The sequence below is a fragment of the Thunnus maccoyii genome, chromosome 11, assembly GCF_910596095.1.
Source record: "Thunnus maccoyii chromosome 11, fThuMac1.1, whole genome shotgun sequence".
Lineage (NCBI taxonomy): Eukaryota > Metazoa > Chordata > Actinopteri > Scombriformes > Scombridae > Thunnus > Thunnus maccoyii.
This window is the reverse complement of record NC_056543.1, coordinates 25,483,527-25,507,822: the sequence shown is the minus strand read 5'-3', so window position 1 is coordinate 25,507,822 and position 24,296 is coordinate 25,483,527. Positions and strand designations below refer to the sequence as shown.

At 41.6% G+C, this 24,296-nt stretch overlaps 1 protein-coding gene across 8 annotated transcripts in view; it reads right to left on the bottom strand.

The window, feature by feature from the left end:
* The window catches only part of dgkh (diacylglycerol kinase, eta), a 54,014-nt gene that overhangs the window by 8,735 nt on the left and 20,983 nt on the right, over positions 1-24,296 (bottom strand). For 5 of the 8 annotated variants that reach the window (XM_042426832.1, XM_042426824.1, XM_042426828.1 and 2 more), the window contains exons 5-28: positions 21,379-21,483; positions 19,166-19,298; positions 16,018-16,124; positions 15,368-15,493; positions 14,279-14,381; positions 12,097-12,259; positions 11,851-11,959; positions 11,287-11,508; positions 10,978-11,069; positions 10,402-10,501; positions 9,958-10,261; positions 9,541-9,672; positions 7,537-7,671; positions 7,250-7,367; positions 6,957-7,067; positions 6,385-6,481; positions 4,549-4,656; positions 2,842-2,955; positions 2,609-2,743; positions 2,240-2,400; positions 2,040-2,145; positions 927-1,019; positions 640-759; positions 303-408 (exon numbers count right to left, since the gene is read on the bottom strand). In XM_042426832.1, the coding sequence (XP_042282766.1) occupies positions 303-408; positions 640-759; positions 927-1,019; positions 2,040-2,145; positions 2,240-2,400; positions 2,609-2,743; positions 2,842-2,955; positions 4,549-4,656; positions 6,385-6,481; positions 6,957-7,067; positions 7,250-7,367; positions 7,537-7,671; positions 9,541-9,672; positions 9,958-10,261; positions 10,402-10,501; positions 10,978-11,069; positions 11,287-11,508; positions 11,851-11,959; positions 12,097-12,259; positions 14,279-14,381; positions 15,368-15,493; positions 16,018-16,124; positions 19,166-19,298; positions 21,379-21,483 (3,100 nt within the window). Of the gene's footprint in view, positions 1-302; positions 431-639; positions 760-926; positions 1,020-2,039; positions 2,146-2,239; positions 2,401-2,608; positions 2,744-2,841; positions 2,956-4,548; positions 4,657-6,384; positions 6,482-6,956; positions 7,068-7,249; positions 7,368-7,536; positions 7,672-9,540; positions 9,673-9,957; positions 10,262-10,401; positions 10,502-10,977; positions 11,070-11,286; positions 11,509-11,850; positions 11,960-12,096; positions 12,260-14,278; positions 14,382-15,367; positions 15,494-16,017; positions 16,125-19,165; positions 19,299-21,378; positions 21,484-24,296 lie in introns of those variants that run through there. The other 3 variants (XM_042426825.1, XM_042426829.1, XM_042426830.1) reach the window with 2 other exon arrangements.

The window sequence follows — 24,296 nt, the reverse complement described above, 5'->3', positions numbered from 1 at the left end:
GAAAGAAAACACATTCACACTGTTTCAACTTAAATGTTACATCATGATTCACAAATCAAATCTCTCTTAGCCTCTACTAACACAGAAATGTTTGAGCTCTCAGCTCATGCTTTCACTTTGGAGATCAAAAGGTTTCAATTGTGTAGTGTAACTACATTTCAGACAGAGCTGGCAGTGTAAATGATTCCCTGTTAAATCCCCATGGCAGACAGGAAAGACCTGGACTGATTCCCCATCCTGTGCAGATTTAATCAGTCTGTCCACTGTTTTCACTACTGAGGGAAAACTGGGCAAAAACCTACCTGACTGAGGGCTCGTCTTCTTGGCGGCCTTCTCCTTCTTGAACTTGGGCACTATGCGAAACATGCCGCTGCGACTGTTCCTCTTGCCGTAACCCAGAGAGTGGTCCTGGTACATAAGCACAGTCAACCTATAGCCTTTCATTTAGCTACTCAGCTCTCCCGTTACCTGGAGCCATGTTTCACCAAAGACATACTGTATATGTGTGCAGATAGCCTTTAATAAGTAAAGAATGTTGGTAATGTTATCTACTTTATAGACGTATCACACACAAAGTGGTGTGTCTATATGTGTGTGCACATATCCATGTGTGTGCCAGAGGTTGTCCTAGATGCTTACCTCTTCATCGTTGGGTTGCAGTATATGGTAGAGCCAGGGGATCTCTCCCAGTTTGCCCAGTTCCATCTCAACACTCTGCAGAGCGTTGGACAGCTGCTCCTCCTCTGGTGGGTCCAGTTGCTACAACGAGGAGAACACAAACCAAAATCATAATGCAACATAATGAATAAGATTGATAATTATCCTTTAAGACTACAAAATGGTTTAAACAATGATTAATAGAGTAAAAGGTATTAGACAGACATTTATATAATGATAAAGTCCCTGTTAAAGCCATGATAACTCACCAGAGAGACTCGGCCCACCAGAAGAGACTCAGTCTCATAGTACAGAGCCTTGACAGTGCTGGCCACCTCTATAGCTGTGATCCTAGTCAGACTCTGGAGATAAGACACATTTAGAAAAGACAAATTCATTTAGGAAACCTTACAAATCTTACATCATCGTACAACAGCGTTTGTTTGTTTTTTTCTCAATTAGCATTTGACTAGCTTAGCTTCAGTTTTACAACCAGTTCAGTTAAACTAGTGTTGCTTTCAGGGAAGGACTTTTCTGTCAAAACAAGTTGAACTGCAGCTAGCAGCTAGCATGTTTTGACACGCTAACATCAACACAAAGGTGATTCACAGGACGGCAGAATGACATCACACATCTAATAATGGCCTTTGTTGTAAATTCAATTTCTTCACTTTCTTTAGAAAATCAATTGAAAATATTGTCCTTAGTTTTTAATTCTTGAATTTATAGTACATGGATTATATAATATTATCTTTCTATAAACAACACTTGGTGGTTTTAACACAATGTGTTAACATATACATTTTGTATTTGAACATTTTGTTGTGACTATTGCTTATAGCTGTGAGTGTGATTGAATGTTTGCATGAGTTCACATAGGGGTTACCCGCCTACTTTACTGACAGCTTTATGAACACAATCTTTACATACATAGGCCTATATTTATGGTGCTGCTTCAACTAGTACATGGCGGCTATAAATCGACATTTTCAGTTTGTTGGGTAATCGCAGGCTCCCTCTGCCTTTGACAGTTAAACATGATCTACTTATTTTATCATAGTTTTGAGAAATAGTAAGGTTTTGAGATATATAAGTGTTAGCTGTTTGCAGTGTCGGTCTGTACACTTCACACTGTGAAGTACACTTTTGATAAAAACCATGTGTACATCAGGTTTAATGTAAACTGCTGTTATAGTGACTTCTACTGTAATCTTTAATCTTTTGTTTTACAAGATAAAACAAATTGGTTTAAACTAAAATGGCAGCTCCTGTGGACTCAGAAATGAGGTGTGTGGGTGTTTCTTCAGACAACATGAGTCAAGCAAATGACAGAGAAACACACCCCTGATGTTGATCAGTGTGTTGTGTGACTCGTTGCTCACCTCTGGGAACTTCGGGTGTGTTTTGTTGATGGCGTGAGATGCGGCATTGACAGCATGAGCCAACTCCTGCTCTAAAAGCCCATTGGTCTTTGCAGCCTCACATATCCTGTGATTAGACAGAGCACATCAGAGGGCACGATTCTGTATATCTAACAGCCTGTTCACCCAGAGAGTGGGGCATGATATTCATGTATGTTTACCTTGTAATAAGCTCCTCTGCAGCACGGGCGCACATCTGCACCAGGGTGGCCTCTTCCTCTGTTGCCAGATCCACAGACTGCTGCGGGTAAAGGTGAGGCCGCAATGGAGGCTTATCATACTTCAGCTTGTCCTCCCATGACTTCAACGTGTTCTCAAACGCCTGCAGGGAAAATAAAAGGAGACAAAGGATAACTATATATCCCGTAAAGCAATTCTTGCAAAGCTTTATCCATCTACAAGCACAACTCTCACCCAAAGCTTAACCTCTCCTCTCATGTTCCTTTTATTCTCCAGACTTTCCAGACACCTACTGCTCTTCACTGAGCCTCCACTTCACCTCCCCCCCCTCCTCTTTTTATGTATCTCACCCTGTCTCTGGTGAGCATCTGAGCTCTGTTCTTGTGCTGGATCTTGATGACTCCAGGCGGTTGGATCCAGGCCTCACCATCCACCTGAATGGGAACGCCCTCGTCACCCAGGATAGTGATCTTCACAGTTCGACACTGATTCGGGCAAAGAGGCATAGATTAGATATATATGTTTTTATATGTATGTGTATTGTTTCCCCTCATACTGTATTGTTTGTAGTGTGTGTTCTCACCTGTGCTATGCGGTGGTGCTGCAGTTTGATGACTCGAGACACAGCCATCTGCATGCTTCCAAACACAGCCACGACTTCCAGGATCTTATCATCAAATGATGGTGCACAGAAGATCTGTGGGACAAGATAATGACATCTTACTGTCAACAAAAGCCATGAAAAGATTAAAGCCAACAATATATTAGTCTGTCTCAAAGCTAGTAAAACCTAAAAATCTTTAAAAAAAGCAACATAAATATACATTTCCTTTTTTTAAAAGGGTAATGTGGATTTTTAGCAAACACTCGAACAGGAATAAATAGTCTCTTGGGGACAATTTTCAGCTGTAGATTAACAAACATTTGGTGCTCTAGTGAGTATTTACAGCAGCAGGATGGTGTGTTTGGGATTGAATCAAAATAAACTAAAGGGCACATGTTCATCATAATGTACAGTAGGAACTTGTCACCCAGTGCAACACTGTGGCTAATTTATGTGTTTTAATAGTTTTTGGACAACAGTGAAGGTCTATGGCACCGAGGAATAAGATAATACTTTTCATGACATTTGTTGACAATAAGATCAACATAGAATAACCATAACTTTATCTTTTAATGTAGCTGTGACAAGGAGAATTTGAAAATCCATGTCTCTATTTGTGAAAACCTTAAAGGAAAACAGGTTGCTCTGTCAGCTCAGTTTAGCTCAAGCAAGATTGAGAGATGATTTGTTCAGAAAGAAGAGGCTCCCAACAGGTTTGACATTGATCTCTGCCAGCAAACTGCCCATGAAAAGGTCAAAGCCATGAGGAGTCAGCATCTGCCCAAGTACATAGAGAGAGGCAGAAAAATTGCTGGATAGCTGACAGACGACTCGGAGATGAAATAATCAATGAACATGATCAGAGGCGTTGTCGTGCGAGGCCTCGGCCACTAGATGGAAACCAAAACACATTCAGAAAGGAGTATTGCATTGCATTTGAGTCTAAAGTCAAGGTGGTAACGTGTTGATTGTCACACAAGCAATATGACTTAATCGTCAGTTTTTGATATAAATAATGCAAATTTCAAGTATGTTTTCAAACAAATCCATCAAATGTATGATTAGACCACAAAACTGGGAGATCTTTCCAATACAAAGAGAAACTATGATTGTGATGTATGGCTGTGTTTCTGAGTGTGTCCCCGATGACTAAGTTTAACTAAATCTCCTCTCTCTGTTTCTGTTTCCTCCTCTCCAGCAAAACAGTTACATAACATCCAATGCACATACTGTATGTGTGTGTCCAAGGATAACCTCTGCAGGGGCTCACTAAGGGGGTGTGTGTGCGTGTGTTTGTGTATGCGTGTGCAAACTGACACTCTAATCCCTCAGCAGCCTTTGTGCTCTGAGCCTTAAACAAACAAGCACAAATATCTCTCTAACTGTCCCTCCCCCTGCACCTCCAGGCTATCAGGGTCATGTTAAACCAGGATCCAGGCTGTCTTTCCATAGTTAACAGCAGAGGAAAAAAAAAAAGGGAGAGAAAGGGTGAGACACAGAAAGAGAGAGGTGGAGCCCTGTTCCAGGAGTCTGGCCAAGTTCTGACACTGGGCCCGAGGAGGAAAACACCCCTTTTCCTCTCCAAAGGTGACCTGAGTTGCTCGTTTCTACTGAGGGCACGTCCAGCAGGATGGAACATTACACAGTGTTCAATGTGAACATCTAGTGTACTATGCATGTACTCACATCGTCCTCCTTGGTGCCTCCCCAGAAGTTGGTCCCGCCTGCATAGCTAGGAATGTTTAACACCGCAATCCCCTGAAGGCTGGGCAGGGGGATGTACTGGCCGTCACACTGGGAATACACATAAAAACACAAGCAGAGCTCAGCTGGACCAGTAAGAAACTGGAAGAGTATATGTGTCTATAGGAGGGATATAGAGTGTCTGCAGGTTTCATGAACCATAAAGAACCATGAAGCTGTCAATCAAATAATCAAGTACAAGTGGGACACTGTGACAGATAATCTTCAATGTCAAACGAGGTGTTTTGCTTTGCTAAAACTACACAATTCCTGGTATTTGACTTATTTTATCGACCTTAATTTACTATGCCTTTACTTAAAATCAACATGTAAATGTTCAATATTACTTCATTTTATTATAGCTGCCTGAAAATGAAACTCCGTATTGAAAATCTTGTTCAATACGGTGAAAAAAGTCTGTCCAATATGGTTTTTCAGTGTAATTTGTACAGGGTTTATAATTAAATTTCCTCACAAAGCCAGCAGACAATTTCACTCCTCACACTGAGGTTTCAAGCTGAGTGAAAATTGAACAATTGGCAGACAGCCTTCCTACACCTGACCACACGAATACACCATCTGCTGGGATGTAAGTGGTTTTTATGCCTCCATGCCGGCGACAGCCGTGGCCAGAGGCATTATGATTTCAGGTTGTCTGTCCGTACGTTTTCCATTATGTCCGTACATACGTCCATCTGTCCGTCCCATTCTCCTGAACGTGATATCTCAGGAACGCCTTGAGGAAATTTCTTCAAATTTGGCACAAATGTCCACTTGGACTCAGGGATGAATTGATTAGATTTTGTTGGTAAAAGGTCAAAGGTCACTGTGACCTTACAACACATTTTTAGCCATAACTCAACAATTCATATGCTAATTATGACACACAAATTGCTAGTGGGATAAAATGATGAAGTGATGACATTTTATATCTGAAAGGTCAAAGGTCAACTTCACTGTGACATCATAATGTTCTACAAAAATTATTTTCTGGCAATTATTCAACGCCATAACTCAAGTACAGATGGTGAGCTTGTGACCATGTTTCACATTTGCTCGGATACTGATTCACTGATATGGATACTTCACTTTGTAACTGTGGTGATTGTGTAAATCTTCTGTGTGTGAAGCATCCCTGTTTTAGAATCTGTAGCTTCTTTGCAGCAACATCCATATCTGAAGCTTTGTCTACTGTCATGGCTACACTTTTGTGTTCTGTCAGAATCAGTTTTATTGGCCAAACGTGAACACTTACAAGGAAAATACACTTAATACCTTTTATTAAGTTCCCTCAAAGTCTTCACTACAAATATTATGAGTCTGGACAGACATGGATGTTGACTTGTGGACTTGACTGGTTGGGGGAGGCATACAGCCATGAGGTGTTATTTTTAGTTATTTATGATTTTCAAAATGGAGAAGTGTCCTGGAAACGTTGTATCTCTTGAGCAGTCCAAATCAGTTTCTGAATAAATTTGAGGTGAGAAATTGGCCGGGCAGCTGCAGAATCATGCTTCATCTTACATCTACAACACTTAGTTTAAATACTGTTTCAAGAGGTTCAAGGGTGTTGAGAAAAGGGGAGTCACGTCCTCATCTAAATCACTACCTGCCGCTTGGTGATTGTTTTCCTGCTTCCAGCTACCGGGCTCGATAGATTTCTGGTAGATGTTTTTTGGACTAAAGTCTAATAGTGAAATTTGCGAATGTAAGATGCAGTTTGGTTTGTGAGTTATACATACAGCACAGCTTATGCCCTGCTGTTCTTCCCTGTCTCACCTCTAGCTGGACCTTCTGCTCCAAGTTCTTGTAGGTTCTCTGCAGAAGCTCCTTCGTGCCCAAAACACCATACCACATCATGTTCTTGGTGCGACTCCTGGGTATGAAGGGACAGACAGTGAGATAAACAGTGTGGTGAAAAAGGACAGGGTTGCGACATTAACTGAAAAGACTGGAAATGGGTACAAGAACATCTGGGAGGAGTGCAGGCTGTCAGAAACAAGTATTGGATGGTTGGTTAACAGAGGACAGATGGATGGACTGAATGCAGCCAAAACCTGCCAGACACTAGTGTTTCTCACTTAATAGAACATTGTAGTCTGCAGTGATTGTATTTCTTTTTTAAGACTTAGAACACCAGAAAATAAGCAATATTAGCTTTTCTAATGAATGTGGTCCTCACCCAACTAAATATCAGTGATTTCTGAATTTGGACACTTCCCACTGTAAGTAATACAATGTAAAATACCAATGAGGAAAAACTGAGCAGTTTTCAGTCATTTCAAAGAAAGTGTTGTGTGTTACTTTTGCTTGATAGTTGCAGAGATGGGGATAAAAGGAGCGTGTCTCACCTGCATTTCTCTGGATGCTCCTCTCGCTTGTTATTGAACTCCAGGGAGATCTTGGCATCAAGGCCAATTCCGAAGTAGTTGTTCATCACACACTTCTCCATGTAGCCCTCTCTGGGTGGAGGAACAGCCAAACAAACAGTCAGTCAGTAAGCTCAAACGGACACACACACACACACATAAAGTATATCAAGGACATATATATAGATTTGTACATAAATGGACAGAGACTGTGAAAGAGTAGGAAAAGATTTTCAAACAGACAAACAGTGACAAAGATGGAAGCAGGTTCTTACAGTGAGTCAAGGTCGGGGTCGATGAAGGAAGTGGCACCAAAAGGGTCGATGTTAGCCAGCAGCATCTTGCTAATGATAGAGCTGCCAGCTATAGAGGCCGCCAGACCTGCCCGCAAGCCTACGCACACACACACACACACAAAATATACACACATCTGTCAAGGCTGAGTTCAAATGTCTGAATGATCCCGTCCTTGTGTGTTTTTCTTTAAGGTCAGGTGACAGCAAATTAGTTGTTGCATGCTTTGCAATGTGATAAGTTCAGTTACTGTCCTGTGTGTGTTTACCAGGGCAGATGATGCGTGTGTTAAGTACGGGGAGGTTCTCCTTGCTGGTGGTGAAGGGGGTGATGGTGAAGGAGCCATAGGACTGGGTGCTGCGGCTCACCCTCCTCTCCGTAGGAGAACAGGGACTCTTTACAGCTAGACACACAGAGAAGAAACCTAATATTACTTTTTAGGCCTTTTCTCTACTCAAAATTGTTTGACATTTTTGGTTCATATTCACAATGACGTCAGGGAGTACAGCTGCTATGAGTGGGGCAGCTGCGATATTGTGAGGGGAACAAAAAAGTAGAAGCTAAGAAGTGGACAGTCAGCGGTCTGTTGTTTTGAAACATAGCCAGACAAAGAGTTTTGTGATATTTGTATGAAGTCTGACACTGTGGAACAAACATTACACTGAACAGATATCTGAATAGATTTATGTAGATTAGTTAGCCAGTTAGTTTACATCGACAGTTTACATGTGTGAAGAAGACACTTTTTAGTTTAAGCAGGATTTGTCAGCCTAATCAAATCATGAGGACTTATAATATACTCTGGTTGTCTGTGGACAGGTTTGGAAACTATTTTAAATTCATTACATGTCTTGTTTGGAAATCCTCTCAGTAAGAATCACTTCAGGTTGCTTCTCTTCTTTTTAGCTTCCAGCAGTTAAACATTTTTCCATGTGAGTGCATGATGACAGCTTCTGAACGTTGCGTGTTTCACACCCAGGGGGAGTGACCATAACAACTTTGCTCACACTGACATCATGTAAATCATCTATGAGGAAACAAACACAGGCGAGATGGGCAGACTGGGAAGCTGACATTTATTTAAAAGACCAATTTGGACCAAACCACTGATAACAATCCCTTCTGTTCACATCCCCTACTTACTCAATGTGTTTTTTGATTTGTGTCCAGGTCAGGAAGGAGTAAGGAGGCAATCAGAGGAAACAAGGAGAGGATACAAGGCAGAGGGTTTGACTGATACCTCCTAGTCTTCCAATGGCTGGAAAATGTGTGGAAGGAAGGAAGCAGCCCCATGATAAACAGGAAGAACTTCTGCCCCTAAGACAATAACACATCCTGTGGCCAATACACAGACGCACACACACTCACACAGAGGCACACCAGACATTTACACACACAACATGCATGTGCTTCCACATATAAAGGCTGCACACATAACACGCATTCAGACACATATAAACACAGACACAGACTTTATAGTGGCCCTGCCACCAGTTTCGACAGGCACCATAATTTATTATTAAAGGAGTTCTCCATTGCTGCAGACTTCAATGGAGACTGAAGATAGAGAGATAAACAGCTTAGCCTGGTGCAGGAGGTAGAATATCACAGGAGAACAGGCTTCTCCATGCACTTTTAGCACTAATCCTTGAGTTTATTTATGACAGGAAACATGATTTGCGTCAGCAGCACTTTTTTTTCCATTAGCTATGAGTCTGGTTCACTGTGGTGCAGGGAATTCAATATCCACAAGGTGGCAACATTTAAATCCTGTGTGATTTCCTATTGGCATCCATTCCTTTGAAAAGTCTTTAAGTTTTTACAACTTTAACCTCAACATATAATGATAATCATGAACATTATTCTTCAACATTATTCTTTTATTTACCATTAAAAGGAGAACACAACTAGTTTTTATATCTTCCTAATGTTTGCATAAATTATGTGAATTGCAATGTTTTCTCTCTCAACAGAGAAAAGAGGGAAGGAATGTGTTGTAACACATCCACTAGGTGAGGCATAGTCAGATTCTAGAGATCTTTTTCTCAACCTCTAATTAAACAAAATTACTCTTAAGTGGATGGTGTAACAGCCACTGACAACAATGCCAGCTGGCAAAGTGGAAGACTCGGAGATCAAACAGGCAAGGCTGGACAGGTTAAGTGTTTTGGAAATGGCCCATGACGTAAATGAGTCAGGGCCAAGAGGGTAAAAGGTTTTCAAGCAGGTCACGGATTTTGAAGGGGACCAGACCACACAGTGTTAAACTCACATGAGACTGCTTCCAGTTCCCTGGTGTCCTCATCCTTCTCACTGTCTCTGTTCTCCTCCTCGCTGTCCTTCCTGAACTCTAGGGGAGATGGCAGGTCCGTCTCCTCTGTATTGGTGTTCTGCTCATCCACCACTGAATAGAGGAAACACAGGAGCGATGAAGACAATACAGGATGCTACAGTATAGTCTACCAGTTTCTCTTTCTGTTTGTTGCATCTCATAAATAGTGATGAATTGATAAATAAGGGCTTGGGGCATTTATAAAAGCACTGATTTCTGCATTTTTCATCATGATACCACTCCTCATATAATTTCAATAGTTCAGTTTTATACTATTACTATGATGTATACAATAAATAACACATACAAACTTGGGTAAAATGGTTGATCCTGCATAACAGCGCAGTGTGTATGTACCTCTCTCAGCCTGTTCTATAATCTGCCGCACAGCTTTCTTCAGACTGTTGGCCCTGAGCATCAGCTGCTCCCTGCTTCTGAACAGCTGGTGTGGGGATCCACCTCCTCCTTTCTCCGTCTCCTCCTCCTCCAGCTTTTCCTTAAGCTCCGTTAGGCTCTCCTCGCTGGCCTCTTCCTCCTCCTCCTCCTCCTCCTGCTCCTCCTCTACAATAGGGGGAGTAGAGTGGGGAAGCAGAGGTAGAGCCTGGCACTCTGTGTTGAGGGTCTGGAGGAGGGAGTCCAGTTTCTCATTTAGGATGGCACACTGGTGGGCACAGAGGAGAAGAGACACAAACAAAGGCTAGATGTAGTGCTGTGGCAGCGAACTAGTAGAAATTCAATATATGCGGAGTCGCCTTTCAGCGCAGGCTGATGAATGTTAAAGGCTTTGTTCTCGTGGCTTACTTTGAGAGACATAGTGTCACACTCGTCGACGTTCTCTGTGCTTTTTTCATAGGCTTTCCCCACTTTGGCAACAAAATCCTTCACTGTTTCGCACAAGATCCTAAGAAACAGGAAGAAAGAAATTGTGTATTAAAATATAATGTTTAACAATGAAAACATGAGATGAACCACAGCACTGATCTGTAGAGATCATTCTGATTTCACTGTTTTGGGCTGTCTTTTCAAATTTTTCATTTTTACTTACTATATCATTATTTAATGTTAAAAATAAACTTGATAACATACAGTATCTTACAGTATGCTTTGAAAAAGGCCAAAAAAATAAATTTTGCACCATTTCAACATTCAGAGCTGTGCTCCTTATAATAAGCTTGTGCTCTACAATACATCATGTCATTTTAATACACCAATATGTCATTATAAGCAGGTGCATTCTGAATACTTTCATTGAGTTACTGAAATGTACTGTTGTACACATCTGCAATATCCCCAGTAAAACCACAGACATGTTCAAAATAACAGATTCATTTTTTTGTCTGCTATTTGTGCTCTTGCTGCTACATTAGAGTCACTCACTTGGCAGAGGAGATGACCACAGAGTGCTGCTCAGAGTTGAGGATCTTTGTGAGGTGAGCGGCTACTGAATCTTCATAAGCTGAAATGTGAAACTGGAAAGAAAACATAGAAAACACATTAAGAGTTTGCATGACTGTTTGTTAGTACCAAGAAAATAATACATGAACAAGTAACTCTTCTCCCATCTCTCTCATTAGTACTTGAAAGATTGAGAAACTACCGCCCACTCTCATCTGTCTGTCTGGAAACCCTGCTGGGTTCAGTGGTGTCTACTGATGCATGTGAATATCTGTCAGCTCTTGTGAGTACCTGGCAGTCGTCGGCTCCCTCAGGCGTGGTGGGGCAGCTGTGTTTGGGTGGGATCTTAATCTCGTAGGTCATGATGCTCCAGCGGTCCAGCATCTTGGTGCTGGCTCTCTCCAGCTTCTCCAGGATCTGAGGCAGCTGGGTGTCGTCGTCACATGACGGGCCCCAGCCCAGCACCCGTGCCAGATCGTTGCCCGTGCCCAAGGGCAAAACCCCCAGCTGGCACTGCAACACATGCAAAGGGTTTTATTTGGCATCAAGGTATACATGCCTGCTGCATTCTGAATGAAGTCTGTGCCTGCCTGCCTGCCTGTGTGTGCATAATGTGTGCGTGTCTTTATGCAAGCTGGCCAGGAGCAAAGGCAAAGAGCTGAAATGGCACGCTGACCAAAGACACATCATTTTTATCGACTTAATCTCTTCTAGCAATTTCTGCATTTGAATGTACAGACTAATGTGGATAATATGTTTCTGACAGTAATGTGTTTCTAAAACAGGATTAAGTAAAAGTGATGTGCACTGCCATTGTTGTTGCCATCACAGTGTACCCACAGTGCTGTGTATTACCTGTTTGTGTAGATTGAGCTTGTCAATCTCTGAGAGGACCCAGCCCACACTGCCATCACCTCCACACACCAAAATCCGGAAGTTGTCGAACTTCTGAAACAGGCGCAAACTGACAAAGACACACACACACTTATTTGGTTATTCTGTCGGCTCATGAAGCGCAGTGCATGCATATATTTATTTTATGTTTTATGTGTATGATTGCGCCAGTACACATCAGAATTTGTTTGAATTTGTTTTCCTCACCCAAGGTGCGGCCCGCCGTTGACCAGGTCAAAGACTTGAGCTGGGTTGAGGAGCTGCTTGAAGCGTCGTAGGAATTTCACACCCTGGTTGTCTCCACTTTTGGAGTTGACAAAGACCAGGAGGGGGCTGGCACATGATGGGGGACAAGTGGCCTTCCAGAAGCCTGAAGAGAAATGGAAAAAGAAAAGGAGAAAGGAAACACGTGTTTAATGCTTTGAGCCCTGTAAACATAATTCTATACAGCTACATTTTATTGGAGTGGCAGCAAAAGTCTCTGCAGTGTAATTCACAGTGAATAAAAGCAAACAACCTGCACAGCTGGATATCATTAAAGGTACATAGAAAAAAAAAAAAATTGTCTGTTTTGGGTGAACTAACCCTTTAACGCTCTACAACCAGTAACCGGGGTACAGCTCAAACTAGAGCAGCAGCGGCTGGCGTGGAACAACTCTGTCATCGTTTAACAACCTCATCAAAGTCTCAGTGCGTGTGTGAGACTGAGCGTAATAATACATGGCACATGCTTGGTAATAGAGCGCCAACACACACACAAACACACACACACATGCGTGCACATATACACTAATCGGTGGGGAGGTAACGCAGCAAGAGGTTTCAGTGCTTACAGCATAATCTGTACACCCCCACTGTGTTGACAGCTTCGTGCATATTAGCTTGAGTGCGTGACACTGCTATCTACTCATGGCACTCCCTCTTTTCCTTTTCCCCTTTGCATCCTTCTTCACATCTTCCTTCTTGCTCTCTAATCTCTCTTTCTACCCTCTTTGATTTTTTCCCTCTCTCTCTCATCTTGTCTGTGAAGGATGGATTGAGAGGAAGAAAAGGAGAGAGAAAGGGAGGGAAGGGGGGAGTCACGACGCTCCAGCACGTGCTACAGTCTGCCCCCCAGCCAATTACAACCAAACTCCCCCTCTTCCCAGCCTGCATTTGGGCAGACGGTATCCTGGCACGTGAGGAGATGCAGAGAGAGTGAAGGACGGATAGAAAGACAAAGAATGTATCTCCTTTTTCCATTTGCCCATCTTCCTTTTTTTTGTTTGCTCTTGTCTTATCCTCCTCCCTTTCATCTGGATTCCCCAACCTCCGCCTCTCTGCCTCTCTTTTATCCATCTACCAATTAGTCGATGCCAGCTTTATACAGACTCAGTGGTCTGTGTGTGTACTCTGTGTGTGTGTGTGTGTGTGTGTGTGTGAGGCTGAGTTCGGCAACAGTAATCCAATCACACATGCTTATCTGAGTCTGTCTTGCAGGTGCTGATTTCCATCTAGAATGGGTTTAATGTGGGCTCTGGCGCACGCACATACACACATGTGTAGAGACAGACTTAAATACAGAGACAGAGTCGTCGTATATGAACAAAGACACACAGACAACACACATACACACACGCACATTATTGCCCTCCTCTTGTTGTACACAGAGCCTGAAGGGAGCCTCAAGGTGCTTTGCAGCCATCTGCAGAGCTCTTCTTGTGTGATGTCTGTCTGCTTGTGTTCTTTCATGTTGAGTAAGTGTGTCTATTTTCACTGCAAGTTGGGAGGCATCTTATCATAATTCTTCTCACACAAATTCTTTTCACAGATCTATTTTAAGCACTCATAAAGGTGTGTGTAGACATGTCAGATATGGCTATTTTTATCCATCTCGCTATACAAGAAACAGGCAGTTTCCTGGAACACATGCCAGTGCCCTGTCCCTCTGTCTAATACCAGTTATGACAAGCAGGAAGCTAATAAGAAAGCATGGATTTGATGCTGAGAACAATTACTTGACGGGGAAATATTAATGTTGTCTTTCCATTTCTAGCACATCCAAGTCAAGTGGGTAGTGAGAAAAGGTGTGTGTGTGTGTGTGTGTGTGGGTGTGTGTGGGTGTGAATTATTGTGTGCCTGAATGGATGTTGATCACACCAGAGTGAATCATCACGCTCCTCTTCCCTGCCACCATCCTTCCATGTGACAGAGTAGAAGATCAAAGTTCAGCGAGAAGACATCAGCCGACCAAATGGGATGAAATCTCATTTATTTACCTCTGAAATGTAATGATTGCTCATAGGTGCTGTCTGGCATCAACCTTTGACCCTTTGAGTGAGTCAGCATGATTGCATAGGTGTGTGTGCGTGTGTGTGTGTGTGTGCGTGTGTGTGTGTGTGGTGCCTACCGTCTGAGTCGATGCTGTTGAGCGCCGTAGGGGGAATGATGGAGACTTTGCACTGACCAAGAGGACACTTGCGAGGGTACAGGTCCATACAGGCTGTGTGCACCTAGAAGAACGACAGCAAATATGATGGAAACATTTATGCAACATTCAAGACTTTGTTATTATTTCTCTCATATAGATGTACAACAGCAATGACCAAAAATCCCCCTCAAATATGGTGATTTAAAAGGAGCGGACGATGCCTTATACAGGTCTGCTTCATTGTTACTTGGATAATACATGGATAATTCAACTATTGCCTAACATTGGCACATTTACAGTAATGTTGGTAAATGTACATTATCTCTGTGAGTAAAGTAAAAAATGAAATAAAATTTTAAAAAAGGTTTAATGATATTGATATTGCAAATATAAAATGGCATAAAATCTATACATCCAAACACATACTGTACTCATGTGCACACATTTCCACATATAAACACCATAAAATATGGCCCAAAACAATACAAAATACAATAGTCATGTGCAATTGAGTGAGTTGAGTTTTTAGGTCATCCATTGGGATCAATTAGTCAATAGGAAATATGGAAGGACGCTGACAGAAAGTATGCAGGTGAAGGATTGTTCCAGTACCATACACCCATTTTTTGCTGATTATCAGGGTCTGGTTCATGGTGGCAGTAGGCTAGAAAGGTAGTCTAGATTACTTTCTCCCAGAGTCAGAGCTGGAAGAAGTGTCTCAATAAGTAGCAAAAATAAATGGATGGATGGATCTTGGCTAAGTGAAAACACTACCACAGCATTCTGGTCCTTCCCTCAGTTAAGATCAATCCGTCAGGAACATATAACCAGCATGTGTTTATGTTAACTGTGTAATTGCAAAAAAAAAAAACACAGTTCAGTCATGTTAAAATAAAAGATGATCAGGCTGCATTCAATGCTGAGATTATGCTTTTTGTTGTTTAAATGTCCTGATTCAAATCATCAGCTGCTTGTATAATTTTCATCATGTTTAAATGCCAATGTAATTTCACAAGGGGCAAATTAAGCATTTTCATTACGTTTATGCGTATGTGACAGATGTCTCACCATAGCTTTGCACCAGAGGCAGCGCCAGTCCTGCAGTCTCAGTACGCTGCCACATGTCTTATCACACACGGCACACTTGGCACTGACAGGCAGGTTTCCTTCCAACCACTGGTGAGGCATAGCAATCTGTAGGTTCCACACACGCAAAGTTCAAGAAATGGGAAACACTTTGAGCTATCTACTTTTATCTGTAATGTCTAATGGGAATAATTTTCTCTATTCCCACTGGTTCCAAATTTCTCCCCTTTCTCCGCTGATAAATCCATGCGTATGAAAAAGCCATGTCGAAGCACACACGCTTAAACACAACGGGATTCAGCAGCTGGTGGCTGCAGTTCTGTATCAATATTCAATATCTTTAATTAAAACAAGCCTTTTGTTTTGGGCAAACAATACAAGTATTGTGATTCAGTATTTCCTGTTTCTTTGCTTGAGGAAAAGCCTTGAAAACATAATTTTAACCATCAAAGGTAACAAACAAGAAAACAAGACTAACAAAGTTCTTACACTAGTCAGCAGTTCCTAAAGGCATAGTGACATAATGTGTAACAGTGGGGGGAAACTCTGACACACATGAATGCCTTTTAATAAAGAAGTTATTTTCAGAAGAATAAATAAACAACTGAATTATTTCACACACACAAACTTACCCCATCCTCATCTTCAATAATATCTTTCCCTATGGAAGCCAGGGTCGTCCATTTACAGTTGTTAGTGGCTCTGACAGCGCAGCGTTTGTGGGCTTTGAATTTGCACACTGAAAAACACAAACAGACACACATCTGTCAGTCTGACAATGTTTTCCAACCTTTTACAGCCGCACTCAGCAGCTTCATATTTTAGTGCTGCATTAGATGGATACAGCTGAAGAATGATGAGAATAAAACATTAATCGTATTACAGTAAATGGTTATGAACTTGTTCTATTTTCTTTTGAACTGAACAGAATAGTGTTTCATTTTAAAATAAATAAAATGTTAATTGTATGAGGGACAGAAATAACAGAGACAATAATAATAGGGGTAATTAAGAGGTCCATGTTAGAAGTTCTCAGGCTAACTGTGCTCGAAATGCAAAATGTCATTTCTATAGATTTTTTTTCCACACTGGACACTGATGCATGATTCAGAAACAGACACACCCCGCAAAGTACAGTGTTCTAATGAATCAAGCCCTAATGAGATGTCAGTAGGTGTAATTACTAACCTCCCTAAGCCTGTTCTGCACTTATGTATCTGACAGATAAAAGGAAGGCGTGAGGACTAAGCTCCACATCACAAGTCTCAATCTATTTATCTCAATCCAGCAGCAGCAGGAAGTCAGGCTAAGAAAGACCTGAGCACCACACAGGACTGGTTGATCCGGCTCTATGTTACAAGATACCTGCTGTACTGTCTGATAATATGACACAATACCCCTCTCATATCTGTTGTTAAAATATGGAACTGGAGCAGGAGACGGTGAGCTAGCATAAAAAATGGGAGCAGAGGGAAACATCTGGCCTGGTTGTGTCCAAAGGTATAAAAAAAAAATACATATGGCACCTCTTGTTATTGTCATTTGTTCAGTTTTTGTACAGGTTAAAGAAATGAGATACAACATTAGTGAGCTTTAGTGGTGCAAGCTGTTTCCCTTCCAGTCCTTGTGTTAAGCTTGAACGTCTAACTAACTGACAAATGGCTAAAGTAGCAATTAATATTTCTCTTAAACAAAGACAAGAAAAGGCTCCTGCTGAACCTCAGTTGAAGTGACTTTTAAAACTTTAATGCTGTATCTTGTCGAGGAGTATGCGCTCCAGGAGAAGCAGTTACACATTCGACTTTAATGTACTTGATGTAGGTTGCTCTGAATAAGAAGCACAAGTAAAATGTAAATACACTGTAGCATTAATATTTCCAATGAAGATGTATAGGCAGAGAGAGATTGCTCTCGCCTTCTCCATTAGGGATAAAGCACTTAGCAGACTCATGAATAATGTCTGTACTCCAGGGAACTTTGCTTCCAGCCACCCCACCCTTGCTCATACACAACACTGACACACACACACACACACACACATCTTGTCATTAATCTACAGATATACAAACTCAGTCAAAGTCATATCCGGGAGCAACAATCGATGTTTCAATCTAGTCTACCGCTAAATGCTGTTAGAGAGCATTAGCAGAACATTAAGAGAATACAGAGGACATGATACCACTGCCTGTTAATGGCCAGACCATACCCTGAGCATTCACAAACCAGACTGGAACAAAACATTGTGTGTATGTGTTTCATGAAATAGAGACAGAAAGGCAGAGGAGTTTGTCTGTGTGTGTGTGTGTGTGTGTGTGTGTGTGTGTGTGTGTGTGTGTGTGTGTGTGTGTGTTTGTGGCTAGGTAGCACAAATCAATCCCCACCGACTGTCCTGCGCAGGAAATCGAAGGGAAATTTAAGCTGAGCTGATTGCAGTGAAACTGTTTGGCTGCCTGCTCTCGACGTTTAATAGACACTCACTTCCTGTCTTCTGTTTTCTGTTTTTCTTTTTTCTTCCTCTTTCTTTCTCTCCCTCTTTCTACCATTATCACGTAGCCTACTGTTTCTGTGACTCTCATGGGTGATCCTCCCCTTCTCACTGTCTGTCATTTGCCTGTAGTCATCTATCAGTTCCTATGAGATTGAACAACTTCTGTGCTCAATGTGGATCTATAACTTAATCCGAGTGCTAAATTATTAACAGTGAAAAAAATTAATCTACGTTGAAAAGAAAGTTTGAGTGAACGGCTATGAAACCAATACGGAGCTCAATTAACTACCTTGTGTCCACTGTAAACTCTGACTCCCATGTTTTGATGAAGCTCTGCGACCTCAATTGCATTTCCTATTGGTTAAAAGTGTGTGTGTGTGTATGTGTGTGTGTGTGTGTGTGTGTGTGTGTGTGGATGGGAATAAGTTGATTTAGATCAGAGGAGTTAGATGCTGCTCTAATGAGTTGGTCTTTTCTCTCTCTCTCTGCATCTCTCTATGGCTCTTTCTTTTGCTTTCTGATCTGGATATGAGAGGGCCTCATTGTAGTGGATAATGAGCACTGAGTGGAGAGGCTCTTACTGCCCTCACACAGACACACACACACACACACACACACAGCTAAACTAGCACACACGTATCCACACACGTGGGCTAAGACGTGCGCACACATACAGTACGTACGCTCACACTCGCAAATTAGAACGGGACGATATGCAGATGGTGCTCATTAAGACCTGCTATCTGTCGCTGACACTTCACACAAGCTAAAGGAAAGCAAAAAATAGTGTCAACCTCCCATGGCCCCTTCCCCTTAACACCCCACTTCACTGTTCCTTCACAGATGGGGTGAGGAGATGTGGTGTCATTCACACGAACAATTTCTTTCATGATGGGTGAATGGAGAGACGTTCTGATAACTTGAGTCAGTATGACATAAACAACATATTTCACATTTCAAAGACTCATGCTGGCTCCAGCATATCCAACCTGCTCCACTTGGACATTCAAACAAAGAATTTTCTCACTTCAGCGACTCACAGGTCCTTACACAACATAGTCATATACCTCACTGAAGGAACTATAGATATGTCGATTAACAGGGTTGTACATGATTTGTTGCAATGCTACAGTATACTGAGAGTAGGAAGTTCATCTGCATGCCGGTAATGAGATGTAGAAATGAGTATGGGCTGCTTTAAAAGGCCACAGATTAAAGGGTGTTATGTAAGAAAAAAAGTGTGTGTATACTGACAGTAAGCATATGTCACGCTTGTGTCTGTGTGTACTTACCTTCACAGGAGAGGCCGTGAGACGTGACCCCAGACAAGCTATCTTTACAGACGTTGCAAAAGGTGGGCCGTGCATGGGAGCAGGCGTACCAGTTGTGCATCCCTGAGAAATGTTCCACATTAAACTGTGCCGTCTGGCAAAGGAGAGGTTAAAACAGGTTGGCAGCACTGGGATGACAGTCACAGAAAGGCAAGCACAGTGCACTACATCATCATAATGATAACAAAGTATACAGTGTCGTATCTACTGTAGGTTTTATTACAAATGAGACTAATTACTGCATATTACTCTTAATGGCTGTTGTTTCTCTCAAGTCTTTACTCAGTTTAACGTCATGAAAGATAAAAACAGAACACGCAGCACATGTCTACCTGTTTCTAGCAGCAGACACAAATCAACACATTTTCAGTCTCAGTTCATTCATTCCTTGTTTATAAGTTCTCCCTTATAATAAGAATAATTCACCTTCTTTTAACGTCTGGTCTTACTGCTATATAAGAGCTTCACAGTTTATACTGTGAACATTTACACATTCCCAGTCAACATCTTATGCATTATAACTCTACAGCTCTCTTCACATAAAACTTTTTTTTTTTTTTTTTACTTATTCTTTATCATGAAATTTTTTTTTATATATTTATACCACCTGTCTTTTGTGGTAGTTGTATTTTTATCACTTTTTATAGATACTTGTTTTTTTTCTCTTCTCTTCTATTTTTTGATTGTAATGCACCATTACACCAAGACAAATTCCTTGTATGTGAAAACTTACTTAATAATAAATCTCATTCTGTTTCTCATGATGACACTACCTGGGAAACTGCCTGACTTAAGGAAAGAATACAGCTCCAAAGGGGAAACCCTCCACTGGCTCCACCAGTCATTAGTGTGACTCTGCTGCTCCACGACTTTACAAAAGTGACACCTGGTCAGGAAAATTGGATGCTTCTATACACATAAGTGTATGGAGAGCCACCGTGGAGTGCAAGCTAATGTGAGTAGTGTACTGTACAAGTGTGGGCGTTGCGTCTGCAGTAGTTGGCGCAGCCCTGGATACAGCTCGTGTTTCATAAGTAGACTTGTAACAGGTGCTTATAAACACTCAGATTCTTAGCGTGATACATAACAGAGCACAGTAATTAAATGCTCTTGTACTGACATCTTGGCAGGGTTGTGTGCGCATTCACGTGTACATATGTGTGTATCCTGTGGTGAGTGAGCTCTGGGGGTGCTACTGCATTGCAGTGCAGTAAGGGGGTGAGGGATGGGGTCTTATATAAGATTTCCCTCCCAAATCAAAGCTATTAACATGCAGTACTGCTTTCCTCCTGCACTCCCCTTCTCCCTGCGCTCGCCACAACCTGTCACTGTCAACACATAGCCCAGATTTAGACTCTTCTCACATCTTTCGTGGAATATTCTAAACATTTACGGGTCTATTTTGTGTAAAAAAAATGTCACAGTTGCACATATATTGTCATCGCCATAAATGTTTTCCAGATTCCAGAAGAACAAAGACAAGAATCAAAAGGGTGTTGTGGTAACTGACTGGACAGCGGACACCATCGCTCCCTGTTGTTATCTAGTGAGTCATTAGAGTCGCCAAAATCAAACTAAATCAAACATGCTTTATGACAGTCAGCATGAGTGTGAGTTGTGTTTAAACTGTGTGCATGTCTTCTCGACTGTGTGTGTATCTCTGACTGTAGAGTCGAGCACCTGTGACTGTATTTGTGCATCCATGCGTGCTTGTGCCTGTGTGCTGGTGCTCTGGAGCTCTGAATCTGAAGTTAATGGCTTCTATTATTGTACATCATGCTACACAACATGCAAATCTTATTCCCACTATACACACCCATCTGGTCTCACCACAAGACTAGATACACTGCTAGTGAAACCTTTTGTAACTATACTACACTATCACTGTATAAGAACATCCTCTTGTAGGACTATTTGGGAGAAAAAGCAACATTTCTATTTTCAAAAAAGGATACGCCTAATCATAGATCTATTGTTCCTGCTGCACTATCTCTTATCACTCTCCATCTCTGTCTGGTTATGCTCTCCACACACATATAAACACACACACACACACACACACACACACACACACACACACACACACACATATAAACACACACACATACACACACACACACACACACAAACTTGCATGGATCTGTCTATCTTTTAATTTGCAAAAGGGCTCTTACCTCGTAATGCTCTCTGGACTGGACGGACTTAAGCGAACTGATCCAGTCCTCCATCTCTTTCCTGTTCTCGGCACAGAGGATGAGCCTACGGAACGGAGTGATCACCTGTAGGGAGAGTGAGGGATATGTGCACGGGTGAGAGAGTGAGACAGATACTGTAGCTAGAGAGAGAGAGAGACAGAGAGAGTGAGAGATGAAGGTTTCCAGTGCTTTCCTCCTCAGCCTGCGGTGCCACTGAGAGGAGAGAGCAATCGGCTCTGTCTTTAAGGAAGAGAAATGATGAGAAGCCCCCTCCCTCTCTCTTCCTCTCTCTCTCTCTCTCTCTCTCTCATTAACTCTCACTCACTCATCCCCTAACACCTTCTTCAGTTAGTCTTTTCCTTCACTCCACCATTTGTTTCCCTCTCAACCCTCTCTTTCTCTCGCTCTTAGCTTTTCATGCTGCTTTGAGGCAGATATGTGCTGACAGGCGAAGCGCCTCAGTAAAGGCTAAGAGCTTCTCTCCCCCATCGCCTCCCCCTCTCTTGTCCTCTGTGTATGTGTGTGTGTGTGTGTGCGTGTGTGTGTATGTGTGTTTAAAGGACAGTCTCCCTGTAGATAACCCTACAGACATACAGCACCCTTTCAACACCCCATCACTTATTCATGCTCCCTCATCTCTTCTTTCTCTCCATCTCTTTCTAACTCACCGTGTCCTTATGTTATCTCTCTTCATCTTAGTAACAGAAGTGAATAGAGACACACAGACACACACACACACAGATGGAAATATCACACTAATCATTATTCATGTATTAGCAGTGATGCTGATGCTCCTTTTCCTCTGTGAGAAAAGCTATTCATGATTAATTAAACTCTTCCACAGGTTACCAAACATGTTAACACAGATTCATGCAACACGATGAAAATGTTTTTTAAATGTTCTCTGAATTTGCTTGTTGACATGATTTGTTTGAACCGCCAATGACATTACTGTGAAAATATTGCGTGCTTAATCGAGTTCAACACTTTGAGGGATATTTAATAAGCCTGTCACAAATAACTGTCAGGGTAAAGTTTTTTGTAAGTACATTTTTACATGATGTAGATGTACATGTAGATGTAGAGGAGAGATTCAATGCTGGGCTGTTTAGAATACGATTTGCACAAGCCTGCTGAAGACACTTGACTGCACAAGACACTTTTTGAACTGCGGCCTTTCTTCAACAGGAACAAAAAAACATGGAGGAAATATTAGTTAAATAACATTATCAGCGCAACAAAAAGGCCTCCGAGAGGCATAAAACAAATCAAGTTAGATTATTGCAGTACAGTAATAAAACAGGTCTCTTTAATATGTATTTAATTGACTGCTTCAATCACATCACACTCGACTGGACTGAGCTGTTAAAAGTACACTATAAAAATACATATTCAAGCAGAAGGCAAAGGAAACACAAATGAACACATAAAAATGTGTTGAATATAAAAGGCTGCTGCACTGTTGGTCTTCTGTCTACTGTTATGGTGTGAACAGAGAGTTTTTCTAAAGTCTTTTATATTTTGCTGCAATATTGTTTACAGCTGTTGCTGAAGTATTTTCCTAATATGAACTATTTGTGAGTACAGACAAAGTCGTCTGGCAACAGTTTGTGACTGCCTTAGATTTTACACCTGCTTTTCCCGGATGTTACATTTCAGATGCATTTTCCTTAGCAATGATAAATCAGAAGCTGTGGCTACTTGTTTAAATTTGATCTCAATGTGGCAAAAGCTGTTTGATTAATTAGCACCTCATGAGGGGACAGTAGAGTAGTAGACTGGTAGTAATAAATATCTCCTTTTATATGCAGGTATTACTGAATTTTGCATTCATTTTTGTGAATGAAGATGTGAAAAGCTTGAACTATGATGAACTTCCCTTTATACGGTCTGTTTCACTGAGTGCTGCACACCATTTGTTGTGTTCTTTATTTATTTCATTCTGTTCTTGAATTACGCCCATTTTGGCAATAATTGGATGAATGAGTAACTGCCCAGTTTACACATCCTGTACACTAAACACACAGTTATCAGTCAAAGAAATGTGGAGTGAAACGGTGAAAAAAACTGTATTTTCCTTTTCCTGAATGATTTAGTGGTGAAGTAAGTCAGTTTTTCAAAGGATTATTTCATTCTCCTCCACATCAGTCCCTCTTTCTGTTCAGCACAGAGGCCTGTTCAGACTAGCAGCACCTGAGGCTTTTATAAGGTGTGGAAAACAGCAGGTGCAAAACACACACCAACATTACTGTGCATGGGTGTGTGTGTGTGTGTGTGTGTGTGTGTGTGTGTGTGTATGTGTGTGTGTGTGTGTGTGTTGGGGTGTTTAAGATACATCTGCTGTAACACAGCTTACTACTGTAGCTAGCTAACCATCTGGTATTTAGGCACATGTTACCAACAAACAAAGCTCTGGTAGAACATGACATATGTGCATTATTAAACAGATAAATGATTGCCTCCAAATTCAAACGGTGGGGTCAGCTTTAGGGAAGTAGTTTTATTCTACCTCTTCTGACATGTTCCCTTTGAATATGATAAGGATAATACACACATACAGTATATAATATAGTATAGGCTACATAGTTATACAGCTGGCTTGACTCCTGTCCTCTCACCTCACATATGCAGCCATAAAGAGACAAGGAGCAGCAGGATGTAAGTAATTTTCAATGGGAGTCTGTTACATAAGAAGGCACCAGTGTTAGAGGTGTGAAAATGCAAAGCGGCAACAGGCTGAGAGTTGTGAAAACTGGGCATCAACTTAGATGAAACAATATTCTCCCAAAGAGAACAAATACACAGCAGATGACAGTTCAGTCGCCCCAGCAGAGCTAAAAATGTAAATAATGTGTTCGGTGCACACAAGGGTGCAATTATGCATCTGGTTATATGGT